The following is a 20,426-nucleotide window of genomic DNA, read 5'->3' as shown; positions in this document are numbered from 1 at the left end:
TGAACATGGTATATTTTCCATTTAATTAAGTATTCATTAAAGCCTTTCAGAAAAATTTTATAGTTTTCTACACCATAATACTACCACTATCATCACTATAATCATATTGGTTTTCACTTAATAAAGCATTCTAAGGGTTTCCTGTGTTCCAGGCCTCCTTCTGTTACTTTGTATTCAGTCTTCCCAACAACCTTATGAAGTAGTCCTAGTAATACATGATATTTCATACAGGAAACTGAGGCACATAGAGGTTAATTGAATTGCCCAAGATCCCACAGCTAGTAAATGGCAGAAATAGGATTCCAAAACAAGGTGCCTGGATATAGTTTGTGCTTTTAATCACTACTCTATATTGCAAATAGGTTTTTCTCTTTTTGTGTTGGATTTATTCCTACATATTTTATAGTTTTTTTATTAAGATATAATTGACATATAATTTTGTGTAAGTTTAAAGTATATAGTATGTTGATATGATACATTTATATTTTTGCAATATGATCCACTCCTGTAGTGTTAGCTAACAACTCTATCAGGTCACATAATGATTGTTTCTTTTTTTTATGGTGAGAACAATTAAGATTTAGTCTCTTAGCAATTTTCAAGTTAATAATAAAATACTTTATAGTTTTGTAGCTGTTAAAATGGTAGCTTTTGAAAATTGTTTTTTAAATTACTTGTAGAAAAAATTAAATAGAAATGTAATTGATTTTTATATATTGATCTTATGTCTAGCAACCTTATTAAATTTACCTGTAGATTTTTAAAGGTATTTCTAGGAAAATTATGATGTCAGTGTAAAAGAGTAACATTTTCTTTCTTCCTTTTCAATCCTGTCTTTAATTTCTTTTTCTGGACTTATTACACTGGCTAGAACTTCTAGTGGGGATGCTGTCTTGTTCCCAGACTCAGGGAGAAAGAAGGACTTCAACATTTTATCACTTATTTCAATTGTATTTATAGATGTTTTATAATTATATCCTGTGTCAGATTAAAGAAGTTTCTTCCTAGTCTATCATGAATAAGCATTAAATTTTATTACATACTTTTTCTGTATCAAGGTAATGATTTTTTTCTTTAATCTATTAATATGCTGAATGACATATTTTAGTATAAACACAATTTGGTCATGCTATTATCTTTTTTATACATGGATTCAATTTGCTAATATTTTGCTTAAGATATTTGTGTATGTGTGTGTACTGTCAGTACAGGACCATGTTAAAACAAGTTCACAGGTTGAAATTTCTGTACCCACTCAAGATATGCTTAGATCCAAGGTACCAGCCTACATGAGGGCAGACAGCAGCCATAACCTTTCAGAGATGGCTTAACTTTGTTTTCTTTTCTTTTTATTTTTCTTTTACTTCTTCTCTCAAGACTACTTTCATGTTATCTTTGGGTATCAGCTTAATGTGAGGAAGTTATCCTATGAGATGATCCATATTGGGCAAGCCCTGGATCTTCTCCCATGAAGCCATCAAACCAAAGCTCAAATGCAGCTATGGACCAATACCCTCAGGGCAAACGTAGCTTTGGCATGCTGACTTCCCGCCAAACTCTTTGGATTTGGGCTGCCTTGAGAATATGGCTTGCCCCCACTATCTTTTTAACTCACGGTCTTTAAGGTAGTTTTGTTTTAGTATCTTATTTACCATTTTTGGTTTTTTTTCAGTGGAGGAATTCATCTGACTATCCAAAAACAGAAATTCACATGAATTATTAAGTACTTTTTCTGTAAATTCTCTTTTCCGAATACTTACTTATTAGACAGGACATTCGGTTTATTAAGTTTGGACAGAACATTGGATTTATTAAGTTTTGGGAAGGACTAACCACTTATTTGTAAGATACATAGAAAATATATAAAATTAGTGATGCATTTCTATAATTGAGTGATTCTGGCACTTTAGTTTTGCTGTATCTTTTATTGCTATTTGAAGGATGTGCCCAAGTATTTCTGACCATTTATTTTTCTTGCCTTGAATATCACTTAGAAAGGTGTAACAGCTAAATATTTTCATGTGACATAAAAGCATTTTATCAGGAAATAGTGATATAATTTAATGAACATGTTACTGAATCTCAACTTTTTTATTTCATCATTTACTTATGAAAAGAAACAATACAGTGTTTTCTATTTTCATCAAGGTATTATACCTAAAAATCACTTTTCTTGAATTTGACTTTCGGATTTATTAAAATGTATTTTTTACTATACTCAAACTTAATATAAAATAATTGATGATAGTAATCTATGGCTGAGTATGTTGATGCGTCCCCAAGACCACCACCAATTTTGATTATTTGCTGGAAGGACTCAGCATACAAATGTACTTTGGGCTACAATTTGTTACAGTGAAAGGATACAAAGCAAAATTAGCAAAGAGAAAAGCACATGGGGCTCAGTCCAGGGGAAACCAGGTGCAAGCTTCCAAGGGTCCTCTCTCAGTGAAGTCACACAGGACGTGCTTAATTCCTCCAACAAGTTGTTATATCATGTGTGGAATGTTGCCAACCAGGGAAGCTCGTTAGAGACTCAGTGCCCAGGATTTTTATTGTGGGATGATCACATAGGCCGTCTCTGCCTGGCATGTACCAAAATTCCAGACTCCCAGAAGGAAAGCAGGTGTTCAACATAAACTATATGGTTGCACAAACAGTTTTTGGCACAGTGACCCACTCGTATGAGTTAATGCTGGTGGGAAGCGTCCAGAAATCCAGGTTCCCAGATGCCAGCCAAGGGCCATCCTTATAAGCAAGATGGCAATCACACCTGATATGTTAACTTGTTTCTGCACATGGAGCTGTGGCTAAGGTTTTTTTAAGCATTTACTATGTGGCAAGCTCTGTTATTTATTCATTTATTCATTTCACCCTCACAACAACTTCATAGATGAGAAACAGAGAGGTTAAGAAACTTGTCCAGGGTTGCACAACTAGTAACCAGTAAATCCGAATTCAAATCCAGGCTTCAGAATCCATGACTTACCAAACACTTTATTGATTTTTTAAAACTATGTTCATCTTGTTCCACCTCATGGATAAGATGTTTCATATGTTTCCATACAACTGTGATTAAAAATTGTCTTCATATAACTTCTTTTAATCTTCAGTGTTGTTTCATGATTCTTAATTTTCAGGTTTGGAAATTGATTCTAATCATCACATGCAAACTTTTCCTGATCCCATTGGCTTTTCTCAGCCTTTGTGTTTCTGAATTAGAGGCTCTGAGTTGGTTTTTTTCTTTTTTCCCCATCTTCCTACAGAAGACTTCTCTGGTCCTTGGTCACTAATTTTAGTTTCACTATTCTGTCTATGCTTCCTTTTGGTATCTTCAGAGATGTAGCAATTATAACTGCAAGCAGAGAAGGTATCACTGCACTGTGGTATAATGAGGAAAGACAGCAGCATTTTCTGTTTTGCTTCCTTCCATGTAATTCTCATTGTGTTAACCATATTGTCTACCTCCGTGTATTAGGCGGTGACGTAGGGAATGGCTTTTAAAGGCCCCTAGATGGCCATCTGGGATATAACTGATAACTAATACAGCTGATCGAGTGTGCCTAAGTCTACTTTAGATTATTTTTTTCTGATTGAAATGAAGAACTCCACTATTCGCTATATCCATTCCCAAGAAAATACATTATAGCTTCGAGAAAAGTTTGAGTGTTAACACATGTGCTGAAATATGATACAGATGTTTAATGTCTTACTGTAATATTAGTTTACTGTTCATAGTCACCTGCTTTTTTGATCCCTGCCTGAGCGTGCTTGCTTTATTCCATAACACCTGTTCCCAAGAATATATTTACAGTCTGTTGTCTTTTCTAAATGGTTAGCACATATGTTACACAAAAGTTGATTTTTACTGGTGTCATTCAGTAAATACCTTGACGATTCCTTGTTACTTTATTTTCAGTATTATTTTATTTCAGTGTAATACCAAAGAACCTTTTTTACTGAAATACCAGGTAAAAAGTCAAGGTGGAGAACGGAGATGTGATACTTTAAGTGCTCATGGATATGAAACAAGTTATTTCTAGTTTTAACTTTTTAAAAGGAATTGTAAAACTTTTAAACTACTACGTGATAATAAATGTCCTTGTATTTCCATAGGCTTGGAAAGCTTCCGTTTCTTTTGCTATGCTTATGGGGTCCCCTGGGTCTGGTTGTTACCTTTGCTACCTTCTATTCTGGGTCTTTGCCCTATGGTTCCCTGTTTAAACACTGCATCATCAGAGAGGCCTTCTGTATCCAAAGTGGCTTCACGCTATCACTCTTCCCCTCAACAGTGAATCTCTACCTCCCAGTTTTACGTCATTCATGGCATTTACCAGTCTCCAAGACAGTCTTTTTCCTTCGTTTACTTATTGTCTGTTTCTTACACTTGACTATAAAACTTCACGAGAGCAGTGATGTATGTGTCTGTTCTGTCTTGGTTACCTCTGGACGTTCAAGTTAGCACAAAGCACGTGGTTATTTAGTTCTTGTTGAATGAATCAGCAAATTAATTTATTAAAGACTGCAGATAATTAAGTTTTTTATCTTAGATATGATATTTGGTCTATATCAATTCAAACGTGTCAGATTTCCATTGGGTTTCTTAGAATTTGAGGAGGAGTTCCAGACTGACCTTGGGTTTAGGCTCCAGTAATTAGCTAACTAAAAAATTAATAATGTGTATATGTATTCTCTAGGCTTGATCAAGTATTCTGATCCTTTGGACCCTGAAGATTCTGTATGTGCTATAAATCATTACATCTGCAGTAAATCAGGACTCCTGACAAATTTCAGGATACCAAATACATAGTTTCATTGTTTTGTGTCCACTGGAAATATTCTAAATCCAGAACAGTAAAGATAGTAATATAACACTTGCATTTTAGTTACTTAGCTTTCTTTAGTTTTAAATTTTGTCATATTTGCTTCAGATTTTTTAAAAAATCAAATATTACCCAAAAAGTTGAAAACCCGTGTGTATCCTTCCCTAATTCCTCACCCTTTCTCTCTAGAGAGAACCATGTGATCAATATTTTGGTAGTTATCAATCTTGTGCATGTTTTAATACTACTGCATAGATATTTATTCATTAACGGTATGTTATCCTGCTTTGCATGTTTTCAAATGTTTTATACATGGTATCATATTGTATGTAATCATGACCTTGATTTTTTACACTCATTAGGTTTTTGAGATCCATCCATAAAGATACATGGAGCTCTTGTAGTTCATTTATTATCACTGGAACGTAAAATCTCATTGAAAGGTAATTCTACATTTTATTTGTCCATTCACCTGTGGATGGACATTTAGGCTGCTTTCAGTTACTCACTATCACTATTTCAATTAATGCTGCAGCAGGTTTTCTTGTATCTTTCCATCTGTACACATTTGCAAGAATTTCTCTAGGGCAGTGTCTTACAATCTTTTTCACCTTATTGCATTCAAAGACAATGAGATTATTTATAAAGCACATTTAGGTAAACAGACAAGTTGCTTTTGGCTGAAGGCAAACAGCCTGCCTGCCCAAGAGACTTTGGGGCACAATATCTTGGCACACATGCAAACCATCTGTGACAGAGTTTTGGGAAGCTGTGTTCTAGAACTATTTCCCTAAGAGGATTCTTAAAAGCTATGCTTTTCTTTGTGTATTTATAGGTTGATGGCTATAACTTTTCAAAGTTTAATGGTTGCAAAGTATATAATTTCCAGTGTGTTGTACACATTGACATTTAAAAAGAAAACTGTTATGTCATTCTTAAATGTATCCAGTGGAACCTACATACTACAGTGACTTGACACTCATCATTTTTCTTTCAAAAATGTGTGAACAACAAGCATTTAAAATTATGTGAATGGTTCTTTACCAGTTTGAAATTTTACATCCTTTCCTTTTGAACTCATATTTTTATTTTTCTTCCCTAAGTTTTATCCTAATGTAATATTTTTTCACCTTTTTGGTTTTCATTGTCAATATTTTAAAATCAGGTTTATCGAGGTATAACTTACAGATTGTAGAATTCTCTAATAGGTGTATTATAGTTATACGAGTTTTGACAAATATATACAGTTGTGTAACCAGCACTACAATCAACATACAAAATACTCCTGTCCTTTCAGTTCCCTCCCTCTACTCCCAGTCTCTGGCACCACTGTTTTGTTTTTTTAAACCGCTATATTACTGCCTTTTCCAGACTGTCATGTAAATGGAATCATACACTTTGTAATCTTTTCTGTTGGGCTCCTTTCCCTTCACATAATGCATCTGAAATTCATCCATGCCGACGCACATATCAAGGGTTAATTCCGTTTAAATGCTGAGTTGCATTCTGTTGTATAGGTGTACCATAGTTTGTTTATCTATGGACCTTGGGTTGTTTCCAGTTTGGAGTGATTATGAATAATACCACTATATAAACATTAGTGTTCAGGCTTTTGTTTGGATATTTGTCCTCATTTCTTTTGAGTTAATATGTGTGATTTCTGAGTCACATGGTAGATGTATGTTTTAATTTTATAAAGAAACAGGCAAACTACTTTCTGCAGTGGCTGTACCGTTTTGCATTCCCACTAGCAGAACATGAGACTGCCAGTTGCTGTACATTGTTACTAGCACTAGGTATTGTTAATTTTTTGTTTTGTTTTAGTTTTTAGCCATTTCTAACAGGGGTATAGTAGTATTTCATTGTACTTTTAATTCATACTTCCCTAATGACTAATGACTTAAACAGTTGGGGTTTTTATCCTTGTTTGCCATCCATATCTCTTGTAATGAAGTGTATGTTCAAATCTTTTGCCCATATTTCTATTCATTTTTTAAAATTACTGAGTTGTAAGAGATTGCTGTGTATTCCAGATACAACCCCCAGTCTGTGACTTTCATTTTCCATTTTTTTACATTTTCTTTCCTTATTTTGATGAAGTCCAATTTATCAATTTATCAAAAGCTTTAGCCTTTTTTTTGGCTTTTTCTTAGAAATCTTTGCCTAATGCAAGTATGATAGTTAATTTTATGTGTGAACCTGACTAGGCCATGGTATCTAGTTTTTCATCAAACAAGAGTCTACATGTTGCTGTGAAGATGTTTTTAGGATGTGATTAACATTTAAATCAGTAGACTTTGAGTAAAGCAGATGACTCTCCCTAATGTGGGTGGGCCTCATCTAATTAGTTAAAGGACATAAGAAAAAGACTGAGATTCCCTGAGGAGGAAGGAATTCTGCCTCTGGACTACCTTTAGACTTGAGAGACTATAACAGCAACTCCTCTCTGGACTCTGTTATTTAGCATGGATCTATTTGCCCTTGTGCCAGTACCACATTCTCTTACTTGTGGCTTTGTAGTATCTTAATATCTAGAAGTATAAGTTCTCGAACTTTGTAACTTCTTCAGAATTGTATTGACTGCCCTTAACTCAGTGCATTTCCTTATAAATTTTCAAGCTCTCATTCTTAAGTGCTATGGTCTACTGCCCCAGAAGTGTTATTAGTTTTCATTTAAATGAAATAGCTGAGATAACCAAGCTGACTGACCCTAACGCCTGTCCTCTTAACAGCTACACTCACTGCCTCTCTGTAAGCCATAGAGTTTATAGACATGTTTTTAATCATTTGTTTTCTTTTAAGTAATTAACATTTTCCGCATTTTATTACTTAGTCTCCACTATTATTTTTCAACTTAACTATAAACCACCTTCAAAAGAAAAAAATGGAAGCAACTCCTCAGTGTAGGATCAATTTGAAATGTGGTAAGAATCTTTGACTATGATGTCAATTAATTTGAGTGCTTTCATCTGACTCTGCAGTCCAGTATTCAAGGGATCATACAAATAAATACTAAGAACGGTATGCTTGCAAAGTTTATATTGAATGGAACTTGAAAAGTACTAATAGGCCAGATGTGAAAGCGGATACACTAATATTAACATGTACACTCTTACGCATATCTGACATTTCTGATAGAGCAACTTTGTTCCAGAGAATTTATCCATAATGAATCTTGCTTAAACTTCGTCTGCAACTCCATAACATCCCTGTGTTGAAATAGGGGAAGAATCATCACTTTTTTTCTTTTTATAATTAGAAGAAGGAAAACCTTATGAGGTTATAGCCAGAGTAAGTCAAGCTGAATATCAGGTAATCTTATATCATAAACCCATCCACACCCTACTTAGAAATCATTATCTCCAGGAGTAAGAATTGGAACGACAGTCTGCATGAGCCCAGCAGTACAGGTTAGCCTACGAGTTAGCTTGGTTTGGTAAAGGTGAAGTGTGCTCTTTGTGTTCTTCAAAAAATATTTATTCAGACATGAATGTAAAAGAAAATTATGGTATATGTAAGCAATCGACATTTGGTTTTTTGTTCTGTTGCTTGGTCTTCTGGGGGAGCTTTTTGTATTTGGCAGCTAACCATAGTCGAGGAAATTAAACACATTGTAGTTCACCGAAAAATAGACCAAATTCAAGTTGAGTAAGTGAAGTGGCTTCACAGATTATACCACAGTTAATATTATAATCGCTAAAGTAAACAAGTAAATGAGGAAGAGAGCAGAACAGGTGCTACGGTACTGAAAACAAGCAGCATCTGGAATGGCTCACGTGATAAAGGGAAAAGAAAGTGCCCTGACTTTCACAGAAGAGATGTCTTCCTTACGTCTTTAACTGCGAACAAAAGGAGTGAGGCAGAGTAGACTAAAAAGAAAAACAGTCTAGTGATACGAGCCCGTCCACCAGAGCTTAACAGAAACAACGGAGAATAGAAAAAAGTGGGGCTAAATATCGAATACAATAGCTATTGAATACTGATCAAAGGGCAGGAAAAGGGGGGAATATGTTTTGGCAAAGAGAAAGGTCAAGAGAAAACAAAGTACAGCTTAGATCAATTCAAATGAGGTAAAAGAATAAAGGAAAATAATACCAAGTAGACAGTATTCAAGGATAATGAATGTATGTCCTAATGTTATGCACATTGCTTAGCAACAAGCAACTTAAAAAAAAAAAAAGAATGAAAAAGGAAGTACAAAAAGCAATTAAAGGAAGAAAGAGACATATGCCTCGTAAAGTAATCAGGTACAAGGTGAAAATGAGAAAAGCCAAGATGAAAAGTGAATTTAGACCTTAAAGAGGGTTAAGATAAACATTCACATTTGTTAACTGTCTCTTAGGTCAATTTAAAAGAAACAGACGCTGGGTTGTAATAACCAATAAATAAAATACCTGCCCAAAGAAGACATATTGATAGCTATGAAAAATGTACTCTCTACTCTTTGTATAAAATACTGAAAATAGATTTAGATATTCATATGGTTTAATATTTTAAGAAAGTGTATTTTAATTCAGGATGATAGAAAGAAATCTGGGAAAATGATTATTTTAAAAATATGGTTAAGGAAGGCGTTCTGCAATGATTTTCATCTTTCATTTTCTTATTTTGGAAATAGATTGTTGCTTTGTACATACCTAATACCTTATTAAAATATTTGGACAGTAGGTAGCATCCAATACGTTTGTAAAGTTCAAAAGGACCTTTATGTAAATAATGGCTTCTAAAGGCCAGTAGATGCATTTGAAAATAAGCAAATAAATCGATTCAGCCCATACTCCGCAGTGAAAATAGAACACATTTTCAATGTATGAATTTAGATTTGACCTTGTAAACACTGTGAAAGCATTACAAACCCAAATACCACAGTTACCACAAGGGTTCATCTGGTGAACGATTACTGTCTCAAAATACTCTTGAGTGTGTCCCAAATGCAGGCTAGAATTTTTCTCTTATCTTTTGAAATAGCAGGGCCTCAAGTCTTTTCCCTCTGACCCATGTTGTAAGTGATCAGCATTGCACGGTGTTGGAGAGAAGGCACAGACTTAATTACAAATGTAGAAGCAGTTGTACGAAAAGTGGTAACAATCAGGTTCTTTTTATTACTGAGTTTTGGGACCTGAATGTCATTATTCATGATATAGCTTCACAGAGCTTTCTGCCAACTGGAGTTCCTCCGGCTCACTGTCTTGAGACTGGTAAATTAAAGTGCGCGGTTGGCTCTCAATATCGTTACTCAGTGTCTTAATGTATGAAGGGGTGCCTTTTGAGATGTTCTTTTTCTTTGAGACAGTGCTTAGAATTTACCCATTGCTAAGGTGGAGGACTTTTAATTAAAACAGCAGATCAAAAAAACTGCCACACCCTTTTCTGGAGTACAGTGCCGTGTCATTAAGTTTGAGACACCACAGATCCCAGGGCACCCTCTTACCATGTGCCACGGATGAAAAAAAAATTCTGCCCTTTAAACTGGGGCACAATGCTGAGATACCAGCCAGGGTAAGATGCACCGCAGTTTTAGAGATTTTAAATTGTGTGGGGAAAGATATCCTGAGGTACATCAGAATGGAGACAATACTGAGGTAGGGAAACAAATTAGGAGAACATACAATGAGCTTGTGAGGAGATGATAGGGTATGTGTTATGGGCTGAACTGTGATCCCCTAAAATTTCTATGTTTAAGTCCTGACTCCTAGGACTTCACTCTAACTACTTGGAGACAGGGTCTTTAAAAAGTTAATTAAGTTAAATGAGATCATCAGGGTGGGCCCTAGTCCCAAATGACTGGTGTCCTTGTAAGAAGAGGAAATTAAGGCACAGACACAGAGGGAAGGCCGTGAGAAGACACGTGGAGAAGATGGCCGTCGGCCTCAGAAGAATCCAACCCCGCTGACACCTTGGTCTCAGACTTCCAGCCTCCAGAATTATAAGCACCTAAATTGCTGTTGTGTGGGCCACCCCATCTGCGGTATGTGTTACCGCAGACATGGGTCAAGGCTGGTGAGGAGGGAAAACCCGAGACAGACTTGGGTGATAACAAAATCTGGTCATAGGTGGCTAAGAAGGAAGTTTATTTAGAGGATCCTGGTGTGGGTGACTGGGTAGATGGTAATACCGTGCACCCAGAAAAGTAACACAAGGAAAGAGGAAGCTCAGCAGTTCTGAGGCAAAAGACAACCTAAAGTGTTTAGAACACGTAGAGTCTGAGGAGACACCCAGAGAGAGGTGCTCAGTAGGAAGTGAAGATATGGGTGTGGAATTCAGAAAACGGGACTGAGAGTTTATTCTGGTTTCAAACAGGAGCACGTCACTCTCCCAGCTTAAAACTCTTGAATGGCTCCTAGTTACGCAGATTGACTAGATTCCTACCTGCCAATGGCACTCTTGGATTATCTGCTTCAGGCGCCTTCCTACTCAGACTGGTCTCCGACCACTGAAATATTTCTAGTTCCTTAAAGGATTGGGACCTGCACCTCTGTGCCTCTGCACGTGCGGCATTCTGTATCTGTAATTGTCTTCATCCTCCCTCCCTTTGTCTCACCGACTCGAACTCACTTAAGACTCAACGTAGGTAGCACGTTCTGCAGGAAGTCTTACTTCCAAGTGACCGGGAGGAAATACGGCAAATAGCAGTGGTACGAACTGAGGAAGGTGTTAATTATATGAAAAAGTCTCCGTATGAACGCAGTAAAAAAGAATGTGTTCAATGTATGTTAAGCTAGTTGTTAGAGACTCTTCTCATCCTGCAGAGCCTCTGCGAAGCTTTCCTAAAGGACAGGTTATAAAACGTACATCTCCTTTCTGTCACGTACGTAGCCATCAGCCCAGGACCCAGATCCTCGTATTTAATCACATCCTAAGTCGGGGGCCCTGTGCAAAGGGTTGTGGCGGAGCCCTCACACTCAGCAGTCTCGGTCTTCAGCCCTAGACACAGTCACAAGGCAGCTTTCCCCCGGCTTTTCTGAAAAATAAGTATAAATTGCAAGAAATGCAGTGCGAATTGTGAGATGTCAGTACATTAGTAGTGGCCTGGGAAATCTGATGGAGTCAGGGGGGAAAGGTGTAAATTGCAGGGCATGATAAAGGGGAGGTCAGTCTGTTGGTAATGCAGGGAATGGGATGGACTTAAAGAAAAGGCATCAATTACAGGGTAATGTAAAGAAGAGGTCAGTACATTAGTAACATGAGAAAACTGGCAGATTTGGGAAGAAAAGGTGCAAATTGTAGGATAATGTAAAATTGGGGCATCACTGGAAAGATGAGCTTACATCATACTGAGGAAGCTTGCTGGCCATACAGACCCTGGCTAGAACTTTCAGTATTTTTATAGTTCTAGCTCACAGCAGATCGTTATGTCTTTTAGAATTATTAATTAAATTTGAAGCTAATATTACAGAGCAAAATTATTGTTCTTGCTTACTAGAGAAAAAAAAACTGAGTCAGAAAGATTCCTTCAAAACTTCTGAACCTGCAAACCACATATGTGTTAGTGCTAACAAACACATATCTTTTGGGGGATACTTTGCAGCACACAGACACGTTCCTCTGCGGGGCTCTGCAAGTATGATTGTCACTGCTGGGTTCAAGATAGAATTTAAAACAATCATACAATTAAGAGCTTTTTGTATGAAATGTTTAATTGAAGTATAACAGATAACGATAGACTGTGTGAGCTCTGTGGACCTCTCTTGTTTCTACAAATCTTAGGAGTAAGGCGATGACTGCCTTTTGTTCCACAATCTCTTTTCAAGGAAGTTTAAGCTAGTTGTATAGTGAACAACCTTGGAAACAGAGTTAGTGTCTCCCTCCAGAACAAAAGACAGGCATGTTTACAATCATTTAAAAAGACCCAGGCTCCCTAAACTCTAGATTCCTCTTCTGCGATGCAACCCGAGGTGTGCACAGGTATCTGTTAGCCCATCTCCATCATCCCATAGAATCTGGAGGCAGGGGTAGTGACACAAATGTGTGATACTCGTGCTGCCCACCGTGCCGTGAGTGATGACGTCCTTTGCCTCGGAGCCAGCAGACCTGGATCTTCTGCCAGCATCTGTGAAACTGTGGCAGGCCACCTTGGTAACTTGCCAGGAAACTGAGCTCTCAGACCCTTTGCAGTTCTTACCGGTTTTATCAATAGGATGGGATGCTGACAGTGACGTGGCTTGCTGGAAGAATGGTGAGGAAATCATGGTTCTTACCAGAAGTTGAAGGAAGTCCAGGGGAATTAGTGAATATGTTGACCAAATGATATGGTCAACCAGGCCTAACAGTCCTCTGCCTTGGTGTGCTTGTTAATGAAGAGCCATCAGGAAGGTTCACAGCTGTCCTGGGTTGTGCTCTGTCCCCTTCAGGCAGGAGGACTTCTCCAGTGACCAACATGGCGGTGAGCCTCAAGTCCACTCTGTGCAAACTAGTAATGTCTAGCAGTTAGATTCATATTGGTTGGGCAGCAGGTTCCACCCCATTTCAGACAACAGCTGGGTAGACAGATACCTGTATTGAGAATGAAGGAAATTTCATGACTGCTGTGGGTGGAAGCCAGGAGAGGCCTTTGCACTTGGGCTGATTCCCTTGAGAGATGAGGGGCGGGGGGGGGCCCCATGATGCCTGTTAAGGGAGAATGGCGACAGCTGAGCCACTCTGTGCTCTGCGGTGCCAGCTTCAGCTCCACTTGAAGGTAAAGGTCTCAAAATTTTTGCAGTGTTTAGCCAAACTAAATAATATACACCTGAAGATCCATATTTGCAACAACAACAAAAATTTTTTGAAAAGCAAGGCAATGATATATTCACAACTTAAGAGAGCGATTACTTTTGAAGGCAAGGCACAGGACTGAGGTCAGGAAGGAGCATGCAGGCAGCGGCGAAAGTATCGGTCATTTTCTAGTTCTTAGGTTGGGCTGGGCTCACAGGGTTTAGTTTTATTATCATGTTTCATAATGTAGCTGTTTGTTAACATACATTCATTCTTCTGTGTGTATCAACTATACATTTTTATGACCAGCTTAAGGAAATTTAGTTTATAATTAAAATTATTGGATTGCTATAAATTACATCGCATCTGCTAGATCCCTATATGGATTTTGGTAGAGTGGAGGATAATGTCTTCCCTTGAGACCCCTACCATATCCAGCAGGAAAATGGTACATCCACATACCTTCGTGCCAGAAATACTGGAGAGGCTGAGTTTTTGACCTTTCTTAGGTAGGAGATCTGTCATGAAATTATTGCAAATTAAGTGCTCTCATATTTGCCTAAACTGAGATTGATTGAGTTATTTTAGCTTGATGACTAATTCTAGGTACTGTTGTTTTTCGTTATTCCTAAAACACAGACTAAACACTTTAGATATTTATAGTGCTGAGGGAATTTACCCGGGCATTTGGGAAATTTGGGGAATTATATGTACTGTACCAACTTCTCTGTCCAAGGGTGATGGGGAAGGCTATTTCCCTTCCTAACTATCTTCTATCTGATTGAGAGAGAGACAGAGACAGAGAAACAGAGGGAGACAGGGGCAGGGGTGGGGGGGAGAGAGAAAGGGCACTTCAAATGTTTCTCAGGTGGTGAAACTCAAAGGAGAATTTTGTCTTTCTTGTGTCCCCTGGGAGTGACTATAGCTCCTCTCTGCAAGCTTAGCCCCATTCGAGGCCTCTGGGAGCTCTCCATCTCTTATCAGAGTGGGAGGCTAGCACGTTGCTTGGTCCAGCTGACCTTGAGAGTTAAGACACTAGATTCTGTGTGAGGTCACCCTTAGGATGTTGTCATCCTACTACTGCTAAAAATTTTCGTGCTTTGTTTCATTTACTGTTCCCAGCAACTCCAGGGTGGCTGTTTTCATCACCCGCATTTTATATTGCAGCAGGGCTTAAAGAAAAGGGTAGAAACTTCCTGTTCTCCAAGCCAGAATGCAGAGTCTGTTCTGCGGATTCCAGAGTTCCTACTTTTAACAATGCCTTGTCACCTCATCCATTAATTCTAACACTGTCGTGTGAGTATCCAGAATTTTTTTTCACCTAATGGACATCAGAGTGCCACAGGGTTGTGGCGATTGGAAGTTACGTAGTAGGGACATGTAGGCAGGAGGGAGAGTACATTGCTGAGATCCTGTTACCCCTCTTTTTAGGGAATTCTGTACTTTTCCTTCTTATCAAGACCCTGTCTTTGTTTTCTGGCTGCTTGATATTTTTGGGTGAGCTGGGGTTAACATTCCTAAAGTATGAAGGGGAGGGACAAGCACATTAGAGATATTTTTATTTTGCCAAACATGATAATATTTCTTTAACGTACAGGAAGGAGACACACCTTTGTTTCTACAAGAAAGCAAGCAGGGTGCGAACCATGTTTCCGTCTCTGGTTTTCTCATGAAAGCTATGAGCCTCGTTTTCCTCCTGATCTATAATTGGTCCCTAGGAGGGAAGTCAATTACTTGACGTGAAACGGGCTTCAAAGGCAGAGTTTGAAGTGTCTTTATCCTTAGCTTGCAGATTTGTCTTTAGTCGGCCACTGAAAAAATAAACAAATACTTTAATCTGAAAGATAGCAGGAGGAGCCCCCCAGGGGGTGCCCACCAGGAAGAGAACCCCTAGTTGTAATGAATCCAGGAGAGCGTTGTACAGAAGACGGTTCTCTGCTCAGCTCCACGGGGTACTTTTATCTCGATATGTACGTATACCTGCCTCATTTTGCAGGGGCATGATACAAAACCAAAGTCTCTTTTTCCATAGTAGGAATATTTCATATCATAAACTTCCTGAGGACCATACGCAATAACGGTTGAACTATTATAATGCATAATTCGACACGCCGCCACTCTCACTCACAAACTCCATGAAGGTCTTGGAAGATGATCAGAAAGAAACCTTTCCTTTTGTTTCATCCTTCTGAGTTTCTGCTCAGGGTTCGGGTTCCTGGAGGCAGTGATCAGACTGTACACTGTTGATGCATCACATAAACAGGTGTGTACTGCACACCTATTGTGAGCTTAGTACAGAGGTTTTCCCCTTTGGAAGTGACACAGTATAGCCCCCAACTAAGAACAGAATGGTTTCTAAAGTTCAGGGAAGTTGGACCTGGAGCCTGGAGTGTGATGCCCGACAGCATGATAGAGTGGTGCTTAGTTTCCCAGGCGAGCCCGCCAGCACCTTGCATCCCTAGAGCGGGTGGCCCGCACCCTAATGCCTGTGGGAACTGTTAGTGTTAAAATACAGGGAGAAGGAGGCGGAGCCTTTCCTCTGCCTTTCCAGGCTCTAAGCTTATCCCTTCCTCCTCGTCCTCCTACCTCAGAGGCCCCCAGTGTCCTCATGTCACACAGCTCCCAGATCACCTGCCGTTTCCCCCCCTCCCACACCCCATCCAAGCTCTCGTTTCATCAGTGGAGCTGATCTCAGCTGGATGTTAGTAGGGAGGTACTTTGGATTAAACTAATTCATACTAATGTGTACTTAACTGATAGTTTCTTAATCCTCCCATTATTATTAAAAGAAAATGCATTATTAAAAGAAATTATTATTATTAAAAGAAAATGCTTATTAAATGCTTATTAACTCAAACAAATATAGATGATTCAGATGACTACAGTGAAATAAGAGATTAAGGTGGAGTGAGGGGAGTTGTGTGGGGCTGGGGTGTCACCGTGGAGGCAGAGCAGCCCTGCGTGGAGTTTATTCCCTGAGGATTGCTCCCCTAAGCTGGTCCTGCTTTTCATCACTTCTTTCCTTGTGCTGCTTCTGAACTCATTACTTCTAGAAAAGGCCAAGCATTAACACAGTGAGGCAGCAGCAGATGCCCCGTTGGTGGAGGGGAGGGGTGGGGAGGGCAGAGGTGCTGGCTGAGGACATCGATGGCTGGTGGTAGGTGTGAGCTGTGTGCAAGCTGGCTGCTATCAGGCGTGCGTATTGCCCTAAGGAAGGAGACAGAGGAATCTCACTAAACAGCAGAAATCAAGAAATCATTAAGCAAATCCAGGCCTTCCAGACAGTTCCTGCCTCCATACTCAGGTACCGTCTCATCAGGAAAATAGCGCTTAGGGAAATAATTGCACTAAAACAAGACCATCACAAATCTCTCTACTTGCTATGTTAGAAAAGCAAAGGATGTCATGACTGCTTATAACCAGGGTCCTAAGTGACATGGATGGCGGTCAGATGGCTTCTTGGAGGAGGGGCATTTCAGCAAAGCCCTGGGGATCTAGTTGGCTCAGTCACGCAAGGAGGGTGGGGAAGGCCAGGCCGTGCGGAGAGCTTCTCAGGCAAAATGCACAGGGTGTGTGAAACCCGGGCAGGAAAGGCTCTTGGTGCCTCTGAGGAACTGCCTGGAGGAGGAACCTGTGGGTGCAGGAGCCCTGAGATGGATGCAGCTCTGTCCCCGGGTTTTGTCGGCTACGTCCAGGCTTGGAACCTCAAAGGTCAGGGGTTGGACTTCAAAAATTTTAAGTGAACGAGCAACTGGTTATAATGTGCAGCCCCGACTATATGAGTAGTTAAGGTTTAGGGAAGGAAAACCGATTAGTGGGGCCATTCAGATCTGAAGGGAGAATAGAGCCAGTGTGCTGGTGCCTCCTCTGGGGAGTTTGTAATCTGAGGGGTTCCCAGCAAGACCCCTGCTCCAAAATATCTTTCCAATCACTCCTGCCAGAGAGTCTAAAATCCTACAATTGAAGAATTAATCTCTTTTAGAACTTGGGCTTTCTAACAACCAAGGCATAGGCAAAATTGGGGCATAAGTTAACATTTTTTAAACTGTTCATCGTTTTCTAAAGTGCCTTATCTGTCTCTCTGTGACATCTCTTCCTCCTTTAGATGCCCAGGGCTCGTATGTCAGTCTCTAAATCAGCACCTGATTTCAAGACAGGATCTGTCTGATATGACTTGAGTGAACCTTGTGATGCAATTTGGAATCAGTCTGTTGCCTTCTTCTAAGATGTAAATTTGTGACTGACTGGAACTCAAGTTGCTGTAAGTGATAAAGGAAATGTGTCGGCTCTCACAACTGAACCCTCGAGAGGTGGCTTTGGCTTGGGGATAATTCAGTCAGAGCTGGGGTGCTCTTTCAGCCTTGCCTTTGCCCCCAGTTCCACTGTGATCTTGTTCTGATGCTCCTAATGGTTGCGACACTGACTGCAGCAGCTCCAGCCCTCACACCCATCATCTCCCTAGCCCCAGGTGAGAGAGCTGCTCTATTTAGAAGGGGAGTCAGAAGTCCTGGGCTTCTCTCCAAGGTGGTGGGACACCCCTGAGCTAATTATGGGGGCCAGGAGTATCTGCTAATCTAAGAACCAGTCACTGCGGGCAAGGCACTGGCACCCTGCTGATTGGTAGAGCACACCCTGGCACTGTGGGAGTGGGTGAGATCCTTTTCTCCCAAATCACACGGATCCTGGATACCAGCAGTGAGGACAGGGTCAAGGGGGTTCTAGGGAAGCACCAAACAATGCTGACAGCATAGGGGTGTTTGTATTTAAAGCCTTACATCTGTCTACTCACAGAATGTTACAGAGACATGGGTACCAGCAAGAGATGGGAAAGGAATTGTTTTCAGAGTGGATAGTGGGGCCATCTAAGAGTCCTGGAAACTTGTGCCCCCCACACTTCCCCTGACACACTCAGTCTCTAATCTGCTAGTGTAGCTCAGATTACCCACGTGATTTTTCTCTCTGACACTCCGGTGCCACTGACATTTGAACTGGGGAGTCTGAAGTTTAAATAGGCTAAGTGTGTGGGTGTGGTAGGTAGAATTCAAAAAATGTGTGGGTCCAGTTCATTTAGGACAATTGTGCCTTATTTAAAACTGTTTGTTATTAAAAATTTTTTTAAACAGTGTTCCTCTTTGGATGTGTTAGAATGACTTTATAAATTGGGGTTTGGCAGAGGGAAAGGAGATACAAATAAGGGTTGTTAGTGAAAGGTTTGACCGTCTTTTGTTCTCTGTGTACTATATCTAAGTTTAAAGAGATTTAAACATTCAGAATATATAAATTTTTATTTTTTAATGGGAATGGTTTCATTTCTTATCATTTTTACCTGTCTAAATAATACATGATTATATTGAATCCTTCAGAGATCTTGCCAAATAAGGCAAAATATATAGCATTAAAAATTTTAACCTCAGATCCTTTCTTCAAAAGATTAACCAACTCTATTTTGTTAATGTTCACATAAATATTAAAATTAAAGTGATCATATGTGTTTTCATCAACAAACATTTATCGTGTGAAGGGTGCTTCCTAGTTGCTGGGGATACAGAGAAATTGAAGGCACACTTCCTGTCCTCAGGAGACAGCATATGATCTATTTGGGGAAAAAAGGCAAAAAAAAAAAAAAAAAGGAAAATAAACAGTAGCAGGTTATTCACTGCCTAGATCCACGGGGTGAGATGAAATAAGCAGTTCAGAAAAGGGAGCAGTTGTTGGGGTGTGTGGTGGTCCTATATCCTGCAGAGGATGGGAGGGGCTCGGATTCTGCAAGGAAGGAAGGAAGGGGAGGCCATCCCGGGCCACCAAGTAAGTTTGCGTTTGCAGTTGCATTTTATTCTGTTTTCCCTAAAATTGTTATTAGAGCATATTGCTTCATTCCAAGATTTTCTTTGTTGTACTACAATTTCCTGTAGAATTGTTAGGATTTGGTCATATGAATCACTTCTGACCATTTGTATGTTTTCTAAAATTTCTGTAATGATTCCTTCTTACTCTTTTAAAATTGTTTTACAATGGTATAATAATATAATTCTAAATTTATTTTATGGTGATGAACAAGTTATGGCCAGAAGAAAACTAGGAGACAAAAGTATCCACAGTTATATTTCTTGTGAAATAAATGTAGAGACCATTTCCTATCTGTAGGTTCTGTCTACACCGTCACTGTTTTTCAGCATCTTGAAATGTTCTGAACTGTTGCTCACTTCTGTCTTGGCTTGACACATTCAGACATGAGAATTTCAGAAAACTGAATTCTGACTATGATCCAGTTGGCAGACTATGATCTTTGCTGGCTTTATTTGACATTGATTTGTTGTATTCTTCAATTAATTTAGGCATAAACATGAAATTTCTCATGTAGTGTTATTTCTTTTTAGTTATTTCCTGTCCTTTACTCTCCATTTCTTTCCACCAAGCCCAGAAGCACCTATCTTTGACTTGTGAGTTCCTTCTGGGTAGGAATCATCGAATCCCTGGAGCTTTGGACAGTGCTCAATAAACGCTTAGTGAGTGAATGAGAGCATTTCACATATGATTAGAAAGAAATAATACAGAGGAGATTAGGTACAGGAACATATGTATGATTTTAATTTTCACATAGGATTTTTTATTTAAACAATCTGTCTTACTAAAGCAACTTCCTGCTAGTTTTACCTAGTCAGGAGCTAATCTTGATATAAAGGAGGTAAGATTTATGAGCCTAACAAAGAACTCTTGAACCTCAGTTACTTTGTAAGACAGACGTGTTACCTGTGACATATTAACACATTAGACAATGTGGATGCTTAAATTTTAAAAGCTCTTTGGCTTTTACTTCTGCATAATTATGTTCTTTTCAGAACAACTTCTATATTGTAGATTCCACATGTGTCTTTCAAACTAGTCAACACAACTAAAATTTGATCATGA

At 39.1% G+C, this 20,426-nt stretch overlaps 1 protein-coding gene across 8 annotated transcripts in view; it reads left to right on the top strand.

Annotated features, from left to right (window-relative positions):
* EFCAB11 (EF-hand calcium binding domain 11) overlaps positions 1-20,426 on the top strand; it is a 152,890-nt gene that overhangs the window by 49,696 nt on the left and 82,768 nt on the right. Inside the window, exon 6 of one of the 8 annotated variants that reach the window (XM_064486185.1) lies at positions 17,623-18,726. The exons of 6 other annotated variants lie outside the window; for them this stretch is intronic. In XM_064486185.1, coding sequence (XP_064342255.1) covers positions 17,623-17,695 — 73 coding nt within the window. In that variant the 3' untranslated portion in view covers positions 17,696-18,726. Of the gene's footprint in view, positions 1-14,684; positions 15,057-17,622; positions 18,727-20,426 lie in introns of those variants that run through there. One more of the 8 variants, XM_064486189.1, reaches the window with a different exon arrangement.

Source organism: Camelus dromedarius, chromosome 5 (genome assembly GCF_036321535.1).
Source record: "Camelus dromedarius isolate mCamDro1 chromosome 5, mCamDro1.pat, whole genome shotgun sequence".
NCBI classification, from domain to species: domain Eukaryota; kingdom Metazoa; phylum Chordata; class Mammalia; order Artiodactyla; family Camelidae; genus Camelus; species Camelus dromedarius.
Note: the sequence above shows the minus strand (reverse complement) of the source record. Positions and strands in the feature narration are given on the sequence as shown.